Source organism: Athene noctua, chromosome 20, assembly GCF_965140245.1.
Source record: "Athene noctua chromosome 20, bAthNoc1.hap1.1, whole genome shotgun sequence".
Classification (NCBI taxonomy): domain Eukaryota; kingdom Metazoa; phylum Chordata; class Aves; order Strigiformes; family Strigidae; genus Athene; species Athene noctua.
In genome coordinates this window covers 1,793,977-1,818,891 of record NC_134056.1, presented here as the reverse complement: position 1 = coordinate 1,818,891, position 24,915 = coordinate 1,793,977, and the positions used below count along the sequence as shown (strand labels likewise).

Sequence of the window (24,915 nt, the reverse complement as noted above, 5' to 3'; positions counted from 1 at the left end):
GGTGCATCCAGACACGAAGCCCTGATAACTCATCCTCATCTGGCAGTGTTGAGGTTAATAAAAAATATTATAAATTACAAAAATTATAAAAAATAAAATAAAACCCATTAACCTCATACTGTGCAAACAATCCCAGAATAGCTAACTTTCAAAAAATATTAAATATCCTAATACACAACATAACACAATTTGCTTTAAATCTAGGACTTATGCGGTATTAACCAGATGTGGACCTCTCCTAAAACCAAGAATGAAAGCAGGAGCATGGTATCAGGATCATGTATATCTTGTCAAGTTAAAAGATTCCACCAGGATGAAGCAAATGGGCCTCTTGGCTATGTCTTATAATCTGCTTGTTATGGAAGAGTGTCAGGGACAGAAAATCCTAAATCCACAGTTGACACTACAGTGGATTATTATTGTTTATAGCCAATGCTATTCTAAAAACACATGGCTTAAATAATAAACCCTCTGGCTGTAGAATTGAAGGTATCTTATTTCTTTCATCTGCAATTACAGGAAAAAGGAAGAATTTTGAGAACTGGATGGATATATTTTTCAATGTGTGCAGTAAGTGTTGAGCAGACAGACATATTCAGGCCATGCCCCGAAGTAGCATGTGTTCTTATATGATGTTGATGGGAGGAATATTATGTAGTAGTGGTTAACTTGTAATGGTATCTGTGGTTTAAAGACCTGTCAAGACTTCTGATTACTTCCTAGCTCCAGTGACAGGAAAGTTCATACACTACACAAGCAAGCAGCACAAAACCCACAAAAGATGATACCAACACAATCTGAGATTGCGACCACTTAGATCTTCTATTTCACTTTTTATCTGCTGTGCAGTTGAAAATAAACCCTGACCTCCTCCCATCTATACATGCATTCAGTTCTTCTAAAACACTGTAAAAAAACCACCCCTCGCTATTAAACTGATATTATTCAGCACTTTGCAGTTTGAAGACTCCTGACATTTTCCAAAGGAGACGACTGTCAACAGCCTCTTATTTACCAGCTCCCAGGTGCCTGCAGACCAGGGTTTGAAAACCACTGTGAGCTAAGCTGCGCATAGGAGGTATCTTCCCACAGAACACAAAAAATACTGAATTCACTCTAGAGCCATTCTGGTTCAGAAAGCCTCACACGCTTTGCTTCCTATTTTGTTTATTCGTAGCGAGGCCTTAGCTGACTCTCAGACTCACGCTGCAGGCAGCCAGGAGCAGGCCAGCACGCTTTTAATCCAGTTTCTCTCTGCTCCGTTCTGTTTCCCCAGTGCTTTGAGAGGACTGTTCCTTGCTGAGCTTTCCTTTTCCAATTTGCTTCAGCAATCAGTGCCGTTTGGGTAAGCGGGTAATTTGCAATGATGCACTAGCTTAAACGCATACACCTTTTTTTTTTTTTTTTCTGAGAAGGTGTCAGAGAAAAAAAAACTAATTTCTACTTACAGAATGGACTTCTCAGCAAATTTCTTTGAGATAGCCACTTTCAGACAGACCACTGTAGCCCATGTTACCTGCTCTCCCTGCCCCTTAACGGCAAACACTGGTGACTTTGTACCATTTTCGTTATTTCTTTGATATTTTGTCACCTCCTTTGCACCTGATCTTTTGCACCAGATTTTTTCTGGACCCTGCAGTAACAGCAGAATCCTGCGCTGACAACATCTGTGCCTCAGTCCTAGATGGATAACTCCATGAACACCCAGCTATGTTCACAGTGGTAAGGCACATCTAACACCCAGAAAATAACATATCCTAGGGACTCTACATTGCATAAGCTGCCTTAGCCTGAGAGCAGTAGAACTTTCATTCGTACAGAAAGAGAATAAAAACATGATTGTCTGTTATGTTACCACATGATGAAAGGACCATGAAAGAAAATTCCCTTGACTCATTGAACTATGCCATTTCTGGATTACTAGCAAAACAGCAAGGAAGTTTTCTTTAGAACTATTCACAGAGATAAAACAGGGAAGGATTTGAGAGAGAATCTCACTGAGATGATGTTCAAATTTCCAAAGGACTTCTGCCAAAATGAGGCATATTTTGCAGTGGTTTGTTTTCATTCTATCTGTTTCTCAACGTACATGGGTGGAGAGACATGTTGTAAAAAATCCCAGACCCCAGGAATATATTTATCCCCATGTGTTAAAGTCTATCCATCTACTATCTCAGCAGAGTTTAAAATCACAGCTAATAGGTTAACAACTGTTTTTCTTCTGCTTCAGATGAAGAATATCAGAAAGCTGGGGGAATTTTTGGCTTCCCAATTTGTACTGACTGCTCGCTGCTACCTGCAATGTCTGTTTGACAGGACTGACATTTTGTACCGCTGTGAGATGGGAAAACGTGTGACATTTTTATTCATGGTGGCGTACGCCCTTGTAATGATCAGCCCTGGTCGATGTGCTTACTGCAGCAGCCCCGAGCCCTCGGAGAACAAACAAGAACCGAAGGTGCCAGCAGTTTGGCTGCCTTATTAAACACCACCAGGATTCTAACGAAGAGCAACTGCTGGAAAATCTCACTGTCAAATCCTCAAGGACATTGTCAACATGGAACTAACTACATATATTTTTCATTTAAAATACTGGAAAATCCAGCAATGCAATATTAAATATAAAGAAAAAAGCCACACTATTTTGTGTGGGTTTTGTTGGTTTTTTGGTTGTTTTTTTTTAACTGGTCATTTTGTCAGCTTTACATTGAGCCTTCTGTGGGCCTAATACTGGAATTCAAATCAAGATCATGCAACCCACATGATTTAAAATGCTGGAAAATGGACATATCCCTTATTATCTTTTAACAGCTATTCTTCTCTAGCAAGCAGAATACTTGTACAGAACAACAACAAAAAAAAGAATTGGTCTCTTATTTAAGGAGTTCTATAAACAGCAATGACTATCTGCTTCACTCGGCTTCATCATTCACCGAGGAAGTCTGCATAATTAGGGGGATACTCCTCCACACAAAAGTACACGGCTCCTCTATCTGTAGCATGCCACTCCGCAACCGTTTTACTCGGTATTAATCAGTCCGGCTCTGAAGGGCAAATCCGAAAAATGTCTGGCCAAACAAGCAATCACACTGGGGTTAGCAGTTACAAGAATCATATGTTTCACATACTCTCTCCCTTTAATCTTCTAGTTTAATCCAGGGGCCCAGAGGTCAATTCAGACAGTTCTGGTCTAACTGCACGTATCAACTTCATAAGTAATACATAAGAAGCTTCTGGATGCTGATCTACATTGATAGACTAAGCAAGTCATCCATAAGACCCTCTGAGCTTTTCTCAACTTGTCAATCTTGGTGATTTGGTTAGCCTTGCATGTACTGATGTATTTATTTTATATGTATGTATTATTTATAAAGCACAATCCTTTTCCACATGCCAGCAGTGATGGACCAAGATACTCTCTGCAAGATATTTATGGGTTCCTCAACATGACTAACAAGGAAATTCTGCAGACACATTACAGCTGCTATTGCTTGTCACAGAGCCCTAGGAGGTCGGCTCAATCACTGTATTTTCTTCATACATCCAAGCATTATGGTATCTGACTTGCACGTAGCCAGGCCAATGAATTTTCTGAACATCCCTGTTTAAGAAGCGCTTGAAATACCAAGACAGCTGGAAAACACTAAAAGCCATAGGCTGGAATGTGCTTTTTCGAGGACGAACACATCTGCTGGATGCAGGACTGGAGCCACATAATCTTACTGCAAAGCATGAATTCCTACATAGCACGAGCTACACACAAGCTGCACTGCTGTAGTAGCTGAAGATGACATAGCTGTCTGCTTGCTCATTAGAAAATACTGGCAAGCGAGTGCAGGAGAGACAGTAACCTTTGGGTATGCTCTGCAGGTGGTGTGCATCTTCCTAAAGAGAGCGCCAGGTCTCACTTGTCAAATATTTACACGCATGACAAGAGTGCAAGCCTTTCAGTTAGGTAACTCCTATCCCATGGATTGCCATGGCTGCAAATCTTGCACACCACAAAGCAGAATTTCAATCAAATGAATTATTTTCTTGTCCATTGACATTGTTTTTATTCCCCGGACTGAGAACACTGTCCCCTAAGAACCCGATGGGACACTTGAGCAGTCTCAAGCAGACATCAGATGGACAAATGCTTCTGTGCCAATACATCTGCCTTCCTTGCAAGGTGACTTTTACTGAGCAACACTGAATTCCTTTCTAAAAGGAACAGTCAATGAAAGAAGTGAGAAGAGTTGAGGGTAGAAAATAAGCTTTCTGAAGACAAAATAATTTTAAAGAACTAGACTTATACTTTTGCTAAATCCATACAGAATTAAATGGAGAGAGGGAAGAAACTCCCTGTGGCTCAGCAGAAAGGAACGGGGAGATCACGGTGCTCATCAGTGGGGAAGAGTGGAATGCAAGCTCATTTTCTTAATGAGGGTATCTCTATCGTCAGAACAGTTCAGAGTGGCAAGAACGGGAGGCTGGCTTTGCAACCACAGCATACAGTTACATGAATATTAGAAAATGAACTTGTTTTCCCCCTTCCCCTTTGGTTTCTACCTCAGTGCCACACAGCGCCTGCTGTGATCCTGGGGAATCTGCTATTGTTCCAATGCACCTGGGTGTGAAGGGAGTCACAGGGTCTGGCAAAGGAGCCTTCCTCCCTTCCCTACTTCATCTCTTTTACCCTGGAGATAATCCCTCCCTCTGCTGCCTCTGGCCTCAGCTATCCAGTTCTGCATTTCTGGAATGTAGCTGGCTGGTTTCTCCCCATCTTCCCCCTGACCTCTTAATGCCGTTTAATCTTCTTGAAGAAGAAACCTGCCCTGCAAGGCAGAGTTGTTTGTTCTGCATGTCTAAGTGCAGAGCACGAATGGGAAAAGAACACGTTCATTTACAGCAAATGATCAAAACGGCAAATAAGATGGCAATTTCCATTTTATGGCCTGCAGAAGTTTAACAGCAGTAAGAATCAGCTGGGAGGAGAACTGGACAAGTCTTTTCACAGTCAGATAAGCTGCGTTAGTACATGAGTATATTTCCCATTTCTTCCATAGTTCTTTGCATTAGCCCCCCAAATACTAATTCTCTTTAGTTTGTATCAAGAATGGAGCATGATTGAATATCTTAAGTAAAGACATACCTGGAAGTAACTTTTATATTTTCTTAAGCTTTACCTTTTGGTACGTAAATGGAATAAAATGTTCTATTTGCTAGTAAATAAAAATAAACCACAGAAACGTAAACACACCTGAGCTGACAAAAGACATTTTAATTATAACAGAAACAACTAGAGAGCTGAACAGAACCGCCGGTATAACTTGCTTCTAAAGAAATGACACCCTTTCCCAACAAATTATGTCTCTGGCAGCTTATCATTTGTTGTTTTAATTGTCCTCGATCAGTTGTGCTACTGACTGTGTAAAAGCTCCAGAGAAAGAACATTCTTAGAGACTCTGGGCTCACCCCCTCTTGTGCTTACACCACCTCTCGAAGCCTGATGGGCAGACTGGGCACAGGTAACGCTCCCTGTGAACAAGGAGGCTCCTGCAGAAGCAGTCAGTGCAACGTTTTGGAGGCCCAGCACGAAGGCTTGATTCGGGGTAGAGGGATGGGAAACAGCCTGGATAGAAGCAGAAGCTTCATTAGGAGAAAGGCATGTTAAAAACAAGTGTATTTTTGGAAAATGAAGTGCTCCCTTTACCCCCCAAGAAGAGGGCTGCATCTCTGCCAAACGCTAAGTGCCCTGCTTGACCACGGGATACGCAGAGGCTCAGCCCGTATGATGGTTCTAATAGAGCTGTACAAACACACACCAGGACACACAACTGCTGTAGTTCAAGGGACCTGTCAATGTGTCAGCTCATATAAGCAAAATCTCAAAAACCTAAAAATGATACAGCATTTCTTCTCCTGGCCATGGTACAGATGCTGTAGGTGTTTATCACAGCCACAGCTGGTGTACTAGTGGCCCAATAGTTAAGCACCATCTTCTGGAGGGAAAAACCTTCTAAAATATCAGATTCAGATATGAATCTACCTTTCTCCCTTAGTAAAATCATCAGTTTATACATTAAAAAGGGTTTTTGTTTTGTTTCTTTTGCTTTAGATAGTGCAAAAATAAATACATGTAAGAGAACTGAGAAAGCCTGCTGCTCATTAAAAACTCAGCAAGATATTTTGGAGAGCTGCCTGTGTTACTTGAAACAGCTATACAATCACCATCATTAAGGAGATGCCTGCATTTCCCAGACTCTTTGCTTTTTGGCTATAACATACAGAACATGTATAAATATCATTTACCCAAATACTTGAATGACATATTCGAGAATTCTGTCTCAAAAAATCTTAAAATGATCAAAAACTCCAAAATAAGTTATTAGAATAGTTCAGTCTTGCAAAAAAAGAAGAGGAAATGTCTTGGTGGTTTGGTGTTTTTTTTTGTTTTTTTTCTTTGGTTTGTGGGTTTTTTGGGGTTTTTTGGTTTTGGTTTTTTTTTGGTATAAAGGCAACTTATAAATTGTCATGTTTGTTTAGGTTGTAGAGATATTAAGAACTCCTCAAACAACATACTTCTGAAATCAGATGAAATTGCACTGCAATACAGATCAATCAGTTAATGAAAATCAGAAACGGGAAGAGATCTGAGGGTGCTTAACACCACGCTCCGTGCAGCACCCTTGTCACGGCAGTTCACCACCAGTTCAGCGATGGAAGCCGACATTTCTAGCAGAAGCACACAACTCGAGCACTGCTAATGCAAATTCAGAGTCTGAAAATATTGTGAAGAGGTCTGTGTTCAGACAGCCATTCTTCCTTATTTTGAATATAAAATGACAAGACATGAACGATCAAGAGAACCAAAATTTCTGCAGCTATTACGTGAAAATGAACATTATTAAAAAAAAAAAAAACCCAAAACAACAAAACTAAAGCAACGAGCAAACAATATCCTCCACCCCACCAAAAAACCACAAGCTAAAACAAACACATCTGGAATCACAACAGACCTCAAATGTTTCAAACTGTGGGTCCTGCCAAGGAAACCCCTCATAGCTGCTTGCTTGCACAAGGAACGTGTTCAAAACAGTCCCAGTGACACAGCGTAGCGTTTATTCTCCAAATAGCTAAAGATAACAAAGATAAACATGCGCAGTCTACCTAGAAAGAGGGAGTGTATGCATGGGAGCAGAAGCTCCAAACACCCGGGTGCCAGGGGAGGTGCAGGGGCTGTCCCTGGCCCGCGGGGGGGTCCCTGGGACAGCTCCGGCAGCAGCAGTGGCTGCTGGCAGGGGAACATCCAGCACGTGTTCTGAGGGTTTCAGTAAGTTTCGGTCAGGTTTTAAGAGAAAAAGCCAGAAGAAAGCAAGCAATAATAAGACATTCACAAAGGATGTTCTCTGCAGCTTTGTATCTTCTACTATAATTAACCTTACTTCTCCCCAAAACAGAGAGCACTATTCAATACTACGTTCTATTCATTTGAATCTTTTTCTGGGCTTGAAAACCACTCCCTCTTCTCCCCACTCATTAAACCGTAGTTGCCTGTATTGCTCGTGCTACTTGTTGAGTACAGTTGCACTGCCTTGGAGTCCATGATGACAGTTCCTTACGTTTGGTTGATCTGAGGGGTCAGTATCGAAGGTACACCCAGAGTAAACCAAAAACCACACAAAGTCCAACCAGAGAAAAAGCTGTGGTCACACCCTTCCCCTCTGGTCTCCTTGTGTAGTCTTATTACGAACACTATGTTTAAATCTCTACTGCATCGCCCTAGGCTATCTGGCTAAAATCCTTTTCACATCAAGCGGAGGTGTCCCACAATGTCTCAGTATTACAGAACCCCCTGTTAAAACAATTCTATAACAAACAACCCCCTCAAACAATGCCTGATAACCACTCGCCAAGATGAGCCACAACACTGCGAAAATCTCACGGTTTGATAATTGCTGCTAAATTTTTGAAAACAATCAGCTGAGGTACTATTACATTCAAAGCCATTTCAAGATATTTTACTGATATTTTTTCTAGCCTAACAACTGCAGATACACAACTGTATCTGGAAAAGCTAGAAACTACCTCACTATAGGGTGAGAGATAATGAGTTAAAATTAAAGGTTGCTGCTGGCTTGCTAGCCCATCCCCCTTTAGCTAATCTGTCATGTAATGAAGAGAAGCACCTAGCATAGGACAGCTAGCTGCCGGCTCACTTACAGCGAGCTGATTAAGAATGTTCAACCAACAGCAGACTGCAGACCTTTCCAACGAAAATAAATAGACTGTATGCAAATGTGTTTGTCACTTTGACAGCATGTCTCAATTAAAGCATCTCGCTGCTGTTGGTAGGCTCTCTCACTGCAGCGCTATGGACGAGGCTTACTGCATTACTGATACACAGGGCTTGACCCTAATCCGCATGCATGCATTTTAAAAAAGTCTGCCTTTGCCATATACACGAGCATAATACTAGCAGACATAGAAAGCAAGTGACAATGAGAAAAAAGCCTCTTTCATCCTCTTCAGTTTATAAGAGCTGTGAATGCACAAACAGCCCTTATTTCAGAGTTCTTGTGGCTTTTTAATTGTTCCCACCTACTGTATTCTAGACAGAGTTAAAAGTGACACTAAAATCTCTCCCTTTAATCACGAGTTAGAAGCCATCTCCCATTTAAACACTAAATGTTGCTGCTTTTTTCCTCCCCAAAGCCTTAATTTCTATTTCATAAACCTGATCATCCTTTCCTTTTGAATGAAAGTATGATTTAATTTCCATTTTGGCATTGGGCTATCAGGAAAAAAAGACCCGTGAAAGGACAAAGGCTGTAAGTGAGATAGCCCTACAACTGCTAAGTTAGATCATTTTGGGGAAACCGACATTTGTAATGTAATGACAGTAATAAGCATTTAGCAAGCGAGCCCTTCACCACAGCCAGTGGTTCAGTAAAGCTGATGCGTGTTCCTTTTGACACAGAGAAAGTGATCATTAAAAAATTTTAAAGTCACTGTTAAAAAACCTCATGAATTTAAATTTGCATTTTCCACTCAATTGTATATTTCATTAATCTGCAAAAATGTTTGAACCATCCATCTTTCATAAAAATCTAAAGGAAAAAATTGAAAGTAGATTATAATATTATCTGGATTTCTGACTGCTTTAAATGAAATGTAACGTTTTCCTGCTAGAGCTAGATGGCTACATTTCTCCAGTGGCCCCAGTTCCTCTCAACTGTCTTGGCACAGAAAGTAGGCGAAAAATAAATCACTACTGCAAATATTTAATGGGAAGAGAATCTGTTTTTAAAAAAAAGTCTCCAAGAACTTACATTTAGCACAGTGGAGGAAGTTCTGAAAGAAACAAATCTAATTCTAAAATGATACAGACAACATCGCTCTGAGCAATGATTAATAGCTCGTGTAGCCCTATCTAATACCTCAGGAGTCAATGCAGCTATACTGACTAGTTTCTATTAACAATACTTATCTAAAAATCTGGTTTGCTTCACATTTTATAATTCACAATATTTTACAATCATTTTTAAATTACACTATGTTTCCTTAGAAGAAATCAGATATTCATTCCTGTTTTCTGATCATAATACTGTAAAAAATAGATACAGAAAAAGAAAAGAGAACTGTGAACACTAATAATGTTATTTTTTGAGTCAGGCTACACTTAATAGGGGAACACTGGCAAACTGATAATAAATACTGTATGTTTTTCCATGAAAATCAGAGCAACTACCACATTTTCTAAATAACTAGCTCTTAAAAAAACCCAACACAACCAAACTCACTCCTTTGCAGACATATCAAAAGAAACATTATAAGAGTAACTAATGTGTATAGCTCAGTCGTCAATACTGAAATACAGAGTACACTAATAAGCTATTAATTGATTTTTCCATCTTAGTTCATCCCATTTAATTTTCAAAGAATGTTAAAATGCCTTAATAGTTGGATGTTCCATATTGACACTAATGATCTGGCTAGATAACAGAGAACATTTTAAATTATACATCCTCAGTCCTGAGGGCTACAGCACTTTGCACGCTAAAAAACCCAGCAAAATAGTTTATAAAAATGCTATAATAATTGTGCTTCCCCTCCCATTCACTTATTTCCCTCAAAAACACTGTATGAACAAAAGGAATCAGTAAACCCAGAAAAATCAGGTTTTACAATTCCATTTAAACAGATACAACAGAAATAAATCTAAAAAATAAAAAAACCCACAGAATAATTCAGTTACAAAAAATAATGAAACAATTGGCATATTCATGATTGTGACTTTTTTCTGAAATACTTTTGCTGAGTCACACAAGTTAAAGAAACCTAACCCTAAGACATACCTGACCAAAATGCACTGTGATTGGTCTTCTGTCTTCTCTTAATTTAGGGTCCTTCTTTTCAACCAATGGGGAAGGTGCCGTCCTTGGTGGAGCTTCCTCCGGTGCCGCAGAACACCCATTCTCGGCGATGTCCTGTATGGCAGGAAAAGGTGAATAGCATGGCCAGGAACATTCTTGATTGAGGGTAAGGGGCACAAAGGAGACACTAGAGGATAATGCTGACTAACGATTTTGATGTTAGGGGGGAAAAAAAACACACCAAAGTAGAAAAGAAAACATCATTAGAATAAAACATTTCATTGCACTTTGTCAATCAGAGCTTGTATGCAGCCACTCTCTACTCCTAATACCAACGTCGCATGCAAACAGATAGATTCAGTAAAATGTCTGACTTAAACATGCAAAAGCCAGGAAATATATAGGGAGAAAATAAACATAGCTCAAAATTTCTGTTCTAGGAACAAATTCAACAGCAACCTAGGAGTATCCTGTTTTTTTGTAAACCTAAATGAAAACAGGAATACTATTTACATACTCCACAGAATTATCCGTAGCAGAAAATTTACTTGTGGAAGTGGCAAGAAGAGATGAAACTCACAGCTTAGTTAGCTTTGCATTTTATCTCCAAGTCTGTCTATACTGAATATGCCTTCAGGAGATCCTATAAAACAAAGTGGTGCCTAGCAGAATGCTGGTTTGTTTTGCTTTGCTTTTGCCATTAGTCTTCACCTTCAGAAGTGACGTGACCCATCAGCCTAGGTTAAGAAGACGTGGCAAGTGTACGTATGGTATATGTAACATAGATCTTGGAAAAAGACAAAGGCATGCAGACATAAGGAATCAGACAAGGAGAAAAGAGTTTGAACGTCAGTTGAGAAACAGTCTGTAACGCTGTGGGCCCCAAACCTTACATCTCTTTGCAACAATGTCAAGGAAATAATGCTCGGTAAATATAGAGAGAAACCTGCACACACTTTAGCTCTGCAAGACTGACCTAAGGTTGGCTGCTGACATAGACATTGCTTTGATTCCCTGACCTTTGACATGCCCCCTCAAGTTTCCGTCTTGCTAAGGTACAATAATGAGACATGTAAGCTGATGGCCAATTAGAAATGGTTCTTTTGGACACAGACTGACCTAATGTGTTTAGGTCAAATGAAACAAAAAGCTGGATGGACTTTCTAAGGGGCTTTGTCTGCTGAGAGACCTTTTTAGATCCAGCTGGTAGAGCAGTGGTTCACCAATATGGCCATAAGGATCATGGGGAAATTAACAACTTGTTAAGGTCAAACTAGAGAGAAAAACTTTTTCCTCCCCCCGTCCTCCAGCTGCACAATGCTACCTTGTCTTTAAAAAAATACAACAGAGTACACTGAATTAGTAACAAAGAGCCCCAAAACAATTCGATGACAAGAAAAGTGAGCTGCTGTCAAACTCCTACTTCAGCTCCAACGCAGCAACACGCTGCCAAGGGATCTGATCAGTTCGGAATCACACAACCTACGGCAGCAACGTATGTTCTGAAATGCAACGACATCAAATACAAACTTTATTTACATATTTCTACACAAGTATAGCTACATTAAATGTGCACCAAGCTTCAGACCCGTTGTGCATATGCCATAAACGTGTCCAGCACACTCAAAGCCACCTGACCCGCACTGAACAGTTCCCAGCACTTCAGAGCCTTCAGAGTTCCACCTGCACCTGAGGCTCCAACCAAGACAACAGACAGCTGGGAATCTACGGGAAGCAAAGCATCTTCCAGTCCAGGCAAAATTTCCAGAAAAACATAAAACAGACGCAAAAAGTTTGTACATCGGGGGAACGGGAGGAGATAAAAGGTACAGACAGATCAAGCCATTAAGCAAAATCCCCTAAGATGTGTAACGATCACTGCAAATCCTCGCAGCTTTTATTGCTATAGATTTGCTGTACTTCTCTGATGGTATAATTGTATACAAAAGATAACATGTTCCTAAAGCGTCTTTCCACTGTGCTCAGTGTACAGACTTACAAAGAAACTGTAGCAGATTTCAGTCAAAATTATTATTTTTTTAAAAAATTTACTTAAGATATGAGAATTGAATTATTTCATACCTATTTTTTCAAAATCCCGAAAAGGCAGACAAATCAACAACACCGCTTCAGTCACCAAAGCAAAATTTGCTTTACAAAAGTTCCATGACAACGCATTTGAGCTAAATAAACTGAGAAAGCTGGTTTTAAATGCCCCAAGTAAGGGCTCCAAGTAGCTTTAAAATGATTAAATGGCAAAGTGTTCGGCAATTCTATAATTGGAAAGTAGACAACAGGCCTTCAAAGCCGTCTGTGACATACCTTCAGTCCACTAACAGACTTTGAATACAGTTATTCAGAAGTCAGCGGGGAGTGCAAGACAGCGAGAGAGATAAAACCACAAACAGGAAAACCGGACTCTCGGATTCTGAACTTCAGCTTCAGAAGGGTGTCAGGGCTCACAAAATATCTACCGATAAAAGCAGTTCTTCAGCTTGAGAACTACAGATGACCAAAGAACTGCAGTGCATCATAGTGCAGGCAGGCCTTCAAAAAGTGCCCGCTCCTGGTACTAAAAGCAAAGCCGGGTAGGGCTGCGCATCCCCTCTGCGGGATCCACCGCGCCCGCCGGAGCACGGCCCGACCCTCCTCCGAGCTGCGCGGTCCCTGCTCCGGCAGGGCTCCTACTGCTGCCCTGCGCCTCCCAGGTACGACACGTCCCCAGAGAAGGGATTCGGGATAAGCCAGCAAGACATTCCTGAAGTAGCTTCCGTTATAGATATTAGTCAGGAACAACAGAAAACATGAGACCTGTCCCTCCCAAACAACAGAATAATGAGGGAAGTGGTAAATTACTCATTCCTGGAATAAATTCTCCAGAAATGCAAAAACCTAGCAATGTTTCAGTGACTTCTTAATGAAAAGAAAGTGTAATTTAAGGACATTATTTAAATAAAGAGCCTCCTTTCACCTGAGGAAAAAAGATACTTCATAGATTACAGGAAAAAGAGAATGACAGTGATTATCACACTGTAATTATCTCCATATATAAACAGGGCCTCCCCTACCAACTGTCTGTACAGGTGAAATCTCAACTACCAATTTATTTTAAAGGAGGAACTTCAGAGAATGAGTAAGATATATATTTACAGATATGTCAAGTTTACCCTGTAAGCTGAATAAGGTTTTCTTTTGTTTAAATGCGCATCAGTAATTTTTCTAGAGACGTTCTGTAATGGACTACAAATACTGTCTATCAGAACAGTAAAAAACACATTCCAGAATATCTAGAAGGATTCTTCAGGTTATTTTATAAACTTCTAAATGAGTTGTTTCTAGCTGTACTGATGATAAAGCCCTGACAATAGCCCACTGATAACAGACATTAACTAGAGACACACAGGGCTCTAGTAAGTAAAATAATGTTGAATACATTAACGCCAAGTGCCCAACCATTTATATAAATTGTCTTATCCAGAAGCTTTCAGTAAGTTACATTCTCCTTACTGAAAGTTGAGGACGGTACCATTCATATTCCTCCTTCTTCCTAATTCTATGTAGTTAAGCTTCAAACGAGCCAATAACGGAGTGACTTGACCACCATGGTCCATTTGTGAAATGGAAAAAGCAGCCTTTACGGAAAAAAAAAAAAAAAAGGGAGGGGGGAAGGAAGAAAAAGAAAAAAGAAAAAAGTACCGTATCAGATATAAAATAAAGCTACCATGCTGTTTCTATTAACAATTATTTGCTATCACTCATAAGAATCCTCTGAAAACTATTTCTGTTGCTTTGAAATACTGTACCACAAATGAACAAGGGATGGAAATAGAGCCCCATTCAATCTCTACTATCATATTAAAGAAGGACCTTACACACACCACAGTGACCTCTCAACAGGTCAATCCTGCATTTCTCATTTGCAATTCAAACCCAAGACTGGAGCAGACCAAGGGCAAAATGGGCTCTTGATTATATTTAAGAGGTCACCATTGCTATGCAGAGTTGTAGGAAGCAGACCTCTAGCTTTATTGCATTTTTAAATTCTATCTTGTACAGAAGCTGCTCATATTTGGCAGTAAAAACTGGAAAAGGGATGTTTATATTTGACTTTTCCTTACCAGTGGCCTGCATACTTTTTCTATTAATAATGGAAAATAGTATGTTATAATGCAGTGGATAGTAAGTTCGGTTTAAAAATAACCTTAGGTTATCCTTAGAAGATGAAAGACTAGCATCCCAAATTTGGCAAAAATTAAGTACTTAATGATGCCAGCATTTCAAACAGTTAACATTTGCACATACTAGTAAGTAAACACATGAAAAATACAATGTTTTCACATGAAAATCAGTGAGGATGCACCAATAGACTTGGCAACAGAGGGGCACAGGCATTTAGATTAAAAATGAGAGTGGCCCAAACAATTTTTGCTATTTTTATCACTTTAAACGGAGTAATACCTCATTTTAGAGTTGTCTTCCTATCTTGCATTCAATATGGAGAAGAAGATGGGATGGAAAAGAACAGCCTTAATGAAGAAAGGAGAGGTAGAGCAGTACGTGTCAACTACTCATAGAAATCTTTTAAGCTCTTGTGAAAGCGTATGTTGAACAATCTTACAGAAATGCCACATCATAAGGAAGGTGAAACAAAATTGGGCCATTTATGTGTAAATGTTATGTGTGGTTTTTTTTAAAAGAACTCTTGCTGCTTGAAGGACTAGGAAGACAACAGTAATAATAATAAAACAAAGCAATGAATGAATGAGATGTTTCTCAGCCTTTTATACAAATGTCACAAGAAAAGCATACAATTCTATTAGCATTTAAAATACAGGAAAACAATCTGGTCATTTTACACAGCTCCAACTGCTTTACAAATGCACATGAGAAGGCCAAACATCTTATTATTCATGAAGGTTATGTCCAGAAGTGAAACACATGGAATTACATAAAAAATTCCATGTACGAGAAAACTGTTCCACGTTTCCAATACTCTCCTATTATTAAATGGTCACATATAAAGCAGTAAGTGAAAGAAAATAGTGTTAAAAGCATCTGAAGCAACTTTATCTTCCTCAAAAATGTCTAGCAATCTGCTAGAGTATTTAGAGAGCAAACAGAATTTGGATTGTACACACAGTTAATTTCATCAGTTCACAACCTGGCTGCACAATAATCCCTCTGTATTAACAGTTTGTTGACACGTTCAGGCAGATTTCTGTTTGTGCCACAGGAATACGTTCGCAGCGCTATCCTAAGATAATGGTCTAGGAAATTAGAGAAGAAATTTACTGAGATAGCACAGATTAAAAAACCCCAGAACTACGACGCAACAAACTGAATAAAAATTTCTGACCAAGAACTTCAGTTCTATTAGCAAGTTACTATCTTGTTTTCCCAAAAGACTCTAATAGCTCTGCTTCATAGAGTAAACAGAATATCTGAAATAAACCTAAGGCAGAGTTAACCATTCATTCATAAGGTATGTATCAACATGAGCATACTTCTGGCTTAAAAGCAGCAATTAGTACTGGATAACACATTCTTCAAACACAACTCAGCATTCTTGGAATTGTAATGTTTACAAACAAAGACAGATTTGGAAAACAACAAACAGTTTGAGTACTTTTTTTTTTTTTTCTGTAGTAATTCAGATTTGAAATGAACACCAACTCTCATTTCATTCCTTTATGCCTCAACTTTGCAGGAGACACTCATGAAACATGTGAGTCCATTTCCCAGTGACAGACACTGTACTATTTTCCCCAAGAGATTACTGTAGAAATAACAACGATTTGCCATTTGCAAAAAGTTCACTGCTATTACTGTAGGGAAGATCTTCCAGTTCACATAAAGTCCCCTTCCACAATGCCCCAGCACAAAGGACAGGAGAGGGACCACTCCAAATAGAACACTCAATTTTCTGGCTTTTGTGGGTTTAAGTCAGAGCCTTAATGTATCTGAAGACAATTTTTTTTTGTGCGTCTGTGAATATTTGTAACAGTGTGAAAAATCCAGGACAGCTGGTAATGCATTTTGAAGTGTGCTAACAACACTATATCAAACAGCTTCCTATTGATCACATAATGCTTTTTGTGGCTAAGTATTTCATACATGGTGCTTATACATTTTGAATAAGAACTTCAAGTACCTTTTGCTTCAAGCGGTTTTTCACTTCTTTTATTCCCATTTTTGCATGATCTTTTGCCTGCATGAAAAATTAATTTGTTAAAATCCCCTTCTATTTCCAGCAGTGACTAAGCTTGATTTCAGTGCATCAAGATTCACCTTCTCTAGTTACTAAAAATGGCAAAGAAAAAATTGAAACAGGATACTGAAAACATATTAAAACATACAGAAATATAAAAAGACCCCAAACAAACAAAAACCACCCCCACCACCCCCCACACTCGTTGCAAAAATTTTATTTTCTCTGTTTTGATGCCACAGATATCTTTCATCTTTTTGCACTCCACACCCTTGGTCTTCCCCTTTAGTTATTTATCTTCCCTAAGTTAACAATCAACAGTAACAGTAAGCCTGCAAACTTTACCCGTGCACTACTCTGGATGCCAGTTCCATTTAGTAGAGCTAATCTCATCCTACTCATCTCTCTCAGGCTGGAGGAGGGCAGGAGAAAATAAAAAAAATCGGAATAGTTATCTCAATGCTTTTTGTAGCATTATTTATTTCTTAAAATTGAGCTTACACAAAATCCTTGGTTGTTTCCCATGTTTTTTTTATCTTGCACAGTGGAACTGGCAGCTACACATGATAACACAGTAACATACTAGCTGTTTGTTAACAGAACTGAAAACATTTTCATTTAAAGAATAACTCAGTAAGTTGGAGACTAAATAAGCAGGTGTAAGAAATCTCTAGGGAAAATTAATTGACATTTAGAAAAGATGGAAACCATTTGGAAAATGAGAGGATTCCCTTATTTCGATGAAGCTGCAAGCAGAGAAACCTGAGGTAACAATGATTTCCAACAGAGTAATGATGAGATGGTAGAGCTGCTTAGCAGAGCATATAGGCACTATTTCCCAGAAATAGTTCTATGTAATAAATAGAATTTATCATCTATACTTTCAAAAGAAATCACAAGTTCCCATTCTCCTTTGCATTTCAATTATGTTTAAATTTCAAAATTACTTTTCCATTTAAATTTGAAATTTAGATGAATGCGTATTTTAAGTAATTTTGTGAGTCCAATAAAAATGAATATAAGTCTTGAGTTTCATTTGAAAGGTTAAAACAGCAGCGTAATTAGACTCTTATCTCAGTAGTAAGCCAGTACTTGATACTTACAAACTTATAGACAGTCTTCATGGCAGGGTTAGCCTTGGTCTTTACTGTATTTAAAATGGCTCCGCTTCCTTTCTGTAATTATAGTAACGATAGAATAAATTTTATCAGAGCTCTTTAAAGCAAACAGCAATCTAAAATCCACCATTCTTAAAATAACAAAGCATTAACTATGCTTATAAGCAGAGCTGACTATTAAAATGGTAAATTTAAAAAACAGGAATGCAAGTTTTCCAGACAAACCCCAATTCTGTTTAATACAGCAGTTTTCAAATGAAAAATGTCAGTGTCTCCTAATACCAAGAGCCCTTGTCGTGCAGGTCGTCTCACAAAGCAGCGTTCTGTGACTGTTCCGCTCACCCTCAAGGGTGTCCTGTATGTACGTTGCATTAAAATCCTAAACAAGTTTAAAACAAAAGTTTCCTAACAAACAGGCAATGTCTGGGGTGGAAAATTCTGTTTCGGTGAAGCCGGTACATTTGATCTGAAGAAGCAAGATGTTTTTTTTAATTTTCCTTTTCACGATCCCTCAAGACTATTTATCAAAAGCATGCTGCCTTTTTGAGATCTGAGTAGTTGATAAAGGGAAAAATTGAGGGAAAATGAAATTTAACTACAGACATAAACATTAATTCTAGAAAAGCTGAATTGCATGTGATGACCATAATAAAAGCCATAAACCAGTAATGTGTCAGAGTAATGCGTTAGTCTGGCCGGTGTTTTATACATCTTCCACACACCATTGACCATGGCTGCACGGTACCTTATTTGATAAATACAGGAGATGGGTAAAATCCAAGGAATAAAATCTTCATCATTTTATATTTTCTTATTTCAGTGCAAAAATATATTTCCAGAGATCAGATGCAATCAAATGCAAACAGTTTTAAGATTTACCTTACTACATGACAATTAATCTTCAACAAAAATTATAAACTAGTGCATTTAATTACATGTATTTTTATATACACGCTCAGCCACTTCCCTTAAAATTTTATAATTAACTTGTCACCCTATGTATATATATATTTATGTATATATATTTACCTACCTAACTATATGATGGGATTAAAAAAAACTGTTATAAAATATGCTTAATGCAAAATTATCAAGATAATATTAAGTCCAGTATTTTGTGTAAAGAACATAATTGCATTCATAACTAGGGCAATAGGCAAATGGAATGCTGCAGAACTCAATTTTGTCAGAAAACAATTCAATCTTTCCTACTGACTTAAACTAATATTCCTGAAATATTTTACTTTTCAACACATCACATTTTATGCATCAGAAGAGACTTTTAAATTCAGCTATAACAACGTATTATTCTCTAAAAATATTTAAATTTTTATTTTATACAACTAGAGCACTAAACCAAACAGACAGAAAAAACATCCCAAACAGTGCTGTCCCCATTCAGCACTTCACACCGTGTAGCTTTATAAAGAGCTTTTTGGTGTGGCAACTTACCCTTTTCTTTCCTTTTCTACTGAAAGGAAAGAAAATCCCATTGTTTTCTAAAATGACAACTTATTCCCAGCTGTTTCCAACACATTAAAAGTGGGATTCAAAAACTTGGTAATTCCTCATGTGAATTTTTTTTTTTTAGTGTACTTTTTCTTCTGTTCTTTACTTCATCTGAGAGCACATTAATTTCTCACAACTGAACTCAAGTTGGTCGGAGCTAAACCCTGCAGGAAACAGGCGACTCATGTTCATGAGGACGGAGGTTAACAGGTGTACAGCACTCTACGATGGTCCAGTAAGAATCAGAATGTCTGTTGGAAGAATATTGTGTTCTTACCCTTACTGTAGAGAGCCACTGGTGGTACAATTTGTCGCTACCTAGAGAGAATCACAAAAACAAATAAACCATAACTCTGTGCCGAATAGAAAACAAGCTAGAAATGTGAAGTGTTAGCACTCAGTGGTTCTCGGAGCATGAACAGTACAATAACAGGAGAACCATCCTCTCCTCTTAATGGAAACACAACCGCCAAAAACAGATATCTACAATTTTTCTTTTACTTGCTAAAAGTAATTTCTATTTTATAGGGCTTGTCTTTCAGACATCTGAAAACTGAGGTGGTTTGGTTTTGGTTTTTTTTAAGATCATCAAGATAAATCTGAGATGGTCTGGCTAAAGCCTAGGTTTTTCAGCATCCTCCATTGCAAGAACCCTTTCAGTTGTAAGCTATTTAGCCAAGTGGTAAAGCTGAGATTTTGTAAGACTGAACAGACTTTACTCCAACTACGATACGTTACTCAAAGTTCTTGACAAAGGAAAGAACAAAAATTTAAGACACTTCAATCTACAGGGATCACTGCAGCCTCAAGTTATTTAGGTGATTAACCACAGTGATCCATTACACGTTGATGGCCCACAAACAGTAAGTCAAGAACAATGTCTGAAATAACTTTTAAATACTGTATTTCTTACCTGCATATTCTCCCATATTTATCTCTTCTTCAAAAACATCACTGAAGCCCTCCCCAGAGTTAAGAAGATCCAGACGGCCATCAATGAACTACATCAGCATTAAAAGAAAGCGTAAACAAATCAACCATCCCATCCTTTATCTTTTCAAAAAGACTTTATTCTGCATTTGCTAGAATAACCCCGATGTTCTTATTGGGAAGGGACTCTAAATACAACGAAAATACAACCAAAGCTGGCAAAATATTTACCAACGCAAAAAGGTATGCTACTTCACTAAAAAAACCCAGCGTTGGTGTGTTTGTCTACACAGATATATTTTCAGTTTCCCTGAAGCAGTAATATCATGTTTAACAGTAAAATGCTTTCTGTACAAAGCTTACAGCAGATATATTGGGTCTAGCTATGCTCAGATCAAAAGTGAGCACAGAGACCTTCAGGGGAAAACACCATACACCTCTTAAAACACAGAAAGCCTTATCTGGGAGAGGCCATCAAGCAGGAATTAAGCTGCTGCCAGCTACATGAATCTTCCTTATTATGTGGCTGACAGACCCAAGGAATACAGAAAGGCCCTCAAAAACCCCACTTGTATTGTTAAAGAATCTGCTTCCACATTAGAGCAATTAAGTCAGTACCTGCTTAAAGAGCTGGAGCTGAATGGCATTCTGAAGAAACTGCCTCATGACAGCAGAACGATGGGACACAAACGTTTCTTCACAAAAAGTGATGGGTTCACCCTGTAGAGTTCAGAGCATTAAACACTGAAAAAGCCTTGTCTGAATCTATTTGAATCCACTGTGTCCATTTTATCTACTTCCCTTTCAAAATAAATAGGTAAATAAATCAGGCCTTACATAACATTGAGCAAACTGTAGTTTATTCTCAGGTTTCGATCATGTGACTGAGAAACAGGCTGGAAACTGGCAAATTGTGTATCACCAAAATAAAACACATTTGCTTTATGCACATTTTGCTGGTGAAAGAATTTTCATCATTCCAAAACCGTAATTTTACTTAACATCCCCAAAATATGACACACAGTCATCTCAATTTTGCATATTCTGCCAGTTAACCTGCACAAACAAGTCAGGAATGCTTACTCTGCTCTCTCCACAGTTCAGAAGGATTAGACTTTCATGTATTGAATGAGTGAAATTTCCCTTTTTCACAACCTTGTTGGCAAAAGACATAAATTGTTTTGCAGCTCTACTTTTATCTTATTTTAATGAGTTATGTTAATGCTGAAGTCTGCTGTGCATCTGCCATAAGGGCACAAATTTTCTCCACGCTTAAATCTACAAATAATGTAGCAAGCAAATATATGGATTGAATTAAAAACAAGAAACAAAGAATGATAAAATTATATTGATGTATAATTAATACGGAGGCTTTTTCATACTTATATTAAAACATATTTAGACTTTTCATCAGCTGAGTGTTCAAAATCAATGATAGCAAGAAACCTTAACGCATCCCCTTTCAAAGGGCAGTATCATTCCATTTCTGAAAGCTGTTTCTATTGGCACTCTCATTTGCTGTTGGCTGCATAAAGTCAGGATAACGGTCACTAAAATGACTGAGTTCAAAAAACCCTGTGCCACAGCACTGCTTCAGCATCCTGGGTTTTGTCTACCAATTTACATTGGAAGCCACCATGTGGCCCCAGGACTTCTAATCCACACCAAAGGGATCCTAAATCCTCAAAACTGTGTTGGACAAACTGTGATGAAACTCACATTTCTTAAAATCCACAGGTATTCACCTCTTGCCCTGAGTTCCCAAACTTGTTGATACATTGGCTACTGAGGTCTGGTACCACCCCAGAGCTTATCAGCCCGAGGGCTGGTATCACTGCTGATTGCCTGTCCTTTGACACAGCTGACCTCGTCACTGTAACTAAATGGCGCAAACAGTTCTATCAGGTTTTAACAGAATTTATGAGGAAGTGAAGGAAGTATTTGGCTTCAAATAATCAGACTGCATGAAGAAAAGTGTAGCTTAGTCCATGATCAGAGAAGTAGTTCACCAGGGGAAGGTTTAGCTTTCATTTAATCCTCACTTGCAAAACACTTTAAAGGAAACAAGCAACCCTTCCTATAACCTACGAGTCCAAAATTTCTCCCATGCCCAGAGAAGAGTAGGAACAAAGAGAAGCTTCCTCCACTCCCCTGTACATCCAGCACGATGACAGCAGCTTCTCTTACAACGGAGCTGTGCACCATTCCTATAAACACACCGATCACAGCCGGGGGAGCCCAGTATTATTACAGCGTTAACACACTTCCTTCCCCAAAGTACTAATGATTGAGTTTGTTCATTAGGTTGATTAGACCTTTTGACTTCTTAAGAGACAATTCAGGCTCAACTGCTGCTAGATGATAGGAAAAACTTTAATCATCAAGGTCAAGCGTGAGCTTTTCAGCTTAGAATGCATTAGTACCTTCCATCCTCCATGACCTCCAGAAGGGTGAACACACTGTTGCTAACCCCCATCCACAGCTTCATTACAAAAAGATAAGCTGGACAATACAATTTTCTTGACAGACTTAGTTAATTGTAAATTATAAAGCTAACCAGCTCTGCTTTTACTGACAGACGATATTACACGAGGGGACATGCTAAGAACTGCAGATATTTTTGTGAAACGGATGGTCTTGCTCACAAGTAAAACAATTACAATAACTCATCCTGATAAACCTATCAACTCCTAAACTTGCTGTTTCAACAACCAGAATTTAGGCCTTGATTCATCAACACCATAAATAGCCATAATTCCCCTCTCCACCTCTAAATGCATAACAGAAGCTAAGATACAGCATTGCAAAAGCTCTAAATGTGCACACAGCACAACTCTATAAGGAACCTGATTTGATCGGTAATATTAGATAATTCACATATAATCAAGATTGGATCACAATTATTTTTTTAATACAAAAATTTACACATTTCAAAGACATTTAATCTGCAGTCTTAACCCGAGAAGTAACTTTAAAATGTAAGATTAAGACTTAAGACTCCCAGATGCACTGAAAAAATAGGTGCCTTTTCTTTATGCCTTTGCAAATCTCCCTTTATATGAATATTTTATATTCATGTGGCATAATGAAGTTCATCAGGGCAGTGCTGCTATCTCATGACCCCTTAAAAAGCTGAAAAGTTTCAGCCCACATCTTATCCATTGCCAGCCCTATTTTTAAATTGGAATTCTGTTAACATTCGAAAATAATGTTTGAAACTACTTAAGACAGCAAATGAAAAAAAAATAAGGAGTTTAGGACTTATTTCAGACTGTTCTAGAGTTTCATGAAACCTGCTGCTATATTTTAAGAAGCCATAAAGCAAACTGAAAGATAAAGCCTGATTTTGATTAGCCACGCTGCAAAAAATTTCACCACGATGCCCCATCTTGCAAGGAAGTCACTTTTCCTCAGAAAGAAGAACTTTCAGAAGAGAATAAAGGACCTCGTGCAGACAGTTACTGTCAGTGAGAGAAGTATCATACCTGAATTGTCCAACTTGCCACGCTCACAGCGAGGCACCTAACTGGCTATGGCAACAACTTTCACAGTGAATATAAAGGACTAAAAATATGAGGGAAGACAGCACAGATTAGAGGAGGACTTGGAGGAAGGGACAGAGACAAGCACAAATGATACTTCTGGAAAGACACACAGGTGTTAAGATAACTCATGGAAGTCCAACTATTCCCATTCCTGCAAGAGACGAGACACCAAAGTGTGCATGTGGCTAATGGGGCTTTAAAGCCAGCACATGACTGCTGGAGAAAACATTAAGATAATAAAGACAGGGTTCAAGTTAGGTTAACAGTGAGAGTCTCTTGTACAAGCAAAGATTTCACAAAACTGGATTCTAAGGGTAAAAACAAAAAAAAAAACCACCACCAAAACCCCCCTAGCAATCCAAACCAGAAGACTTCGTTTAGACAACCCTAAAAGTTATGCCATGGAAGATAGATGCAATCTCTTCTGCATTATCATGGTCAGCATGTGGTGCAGGGTAATGAATTTTGTGCTGCTGTATGCATGCCTTTACCCATGTAGGTGCTCTTTCAAAGCCCGTCTAATAAATACACAAGCCATTAGAGCTGCTCTGTAAACCAGCCACGAAATGAAAAAATGTGGGCGGAATTTAAAGGTGCAGAATAAGATGACAATCTGATAGTCTGCGAGCTGTAAGTCTAGTGTCAGTGTACTACGCGGCAAACTCCCAAATATACAGCAAGAACAATGACATGCAAGAGATTCATATATCAGTGCTTTATTACCACCTAGATGTTGCAAATAACCACATTCTTTACTGAAATTGGTTATGCTGTAAATGACAAAGTAAAGCCTGTAGGGATATTCTAGGAATCATCATCCTTAATTCCATTCAGAATTATAATGTCACTAAGATAGGAGAATGATCTTACTGATCTGGATATATATGTCAACGTCAGATACACCAGCAACCAAAGCAAGCAACTGCTCTGCAGACCTTTCAAGAATTGTGATTACAATGTCAAGGAAAGATTAGCTCATCACAGCTGAAGAAGGATCATCAGTCAGCCAGCAGGATTCCATAAAGAAAATCTGAAATTGGTGACAGACACCTGATAGGACACTGGCTCATTCAGCTTGCAATTGCGACGACAAATAACCTCCCCATAACTAGTACATACCTTCAGCACAAGAAAGCTCTTTGCATCTGCCTCAGTCATAATGGAATCAAGAAAGCATAGATCAAATACTCTGCATTAAGCAAATGATACCACTGCTTTATTAGCATTTCAAGATGCTGCTCAGGAAC

The 24,915-nt window shown here is 38.6% G+C and overlaps 1 protein-coding gene across 8 annotated transcripts in view; it reads right to left on the bottom strand.

Annotated features, from left to right (window-relative positions):
* DENND1A (DENN domain containing 1A) overlaps nucleotides 1-24,915 on the bottom strand; it is a 214,570-nt gene that overhangs the window by 29,164 nt on the left and 160,491 nt on the right. For 7 of the 8 annotated variants that reach the window (XM_074923590.1, XM_074923593.1, XM_074923592.1 and 4 more), the window contains 6 exons: nucleotides 20,742-20,843; nucleotides 20,107-20,194; nucleotides 19,471-19,511; nucleotides 17,670-17,741; nucleotides 16,510-16,566; nucleotides 10,341-10,472 (listed from right to left, as the gene is read on the bottom strand). In XM_074923590.1, coding sequence (XP_074779691.1) covers nucleotides 10,341-10,472; nucleotides 16,510-16,566; nucleotides 17,670-17,741; nucleotides 19,471-19,511; nucleotides 20,107-20,194; nucleotides 20,742-20,843 — 492 coding nt within the window. Of the gene's footprint in view, nucleotides 1-5,797; nucleotides 5,854-6,625; nucleotides 6,636-10,328; nucleotides 10,473-16,509; nucleotides 16,567-17,669; nucleotides 17,742-19,470; nucleotides 19,512-20,106; nucleotides 20,195-20,741; nucleotides 20,844-24,915 lie in introns of all 8 variants that reach the window. The other variant, XM_074923588.1, reaches the window with a different exon arrangement.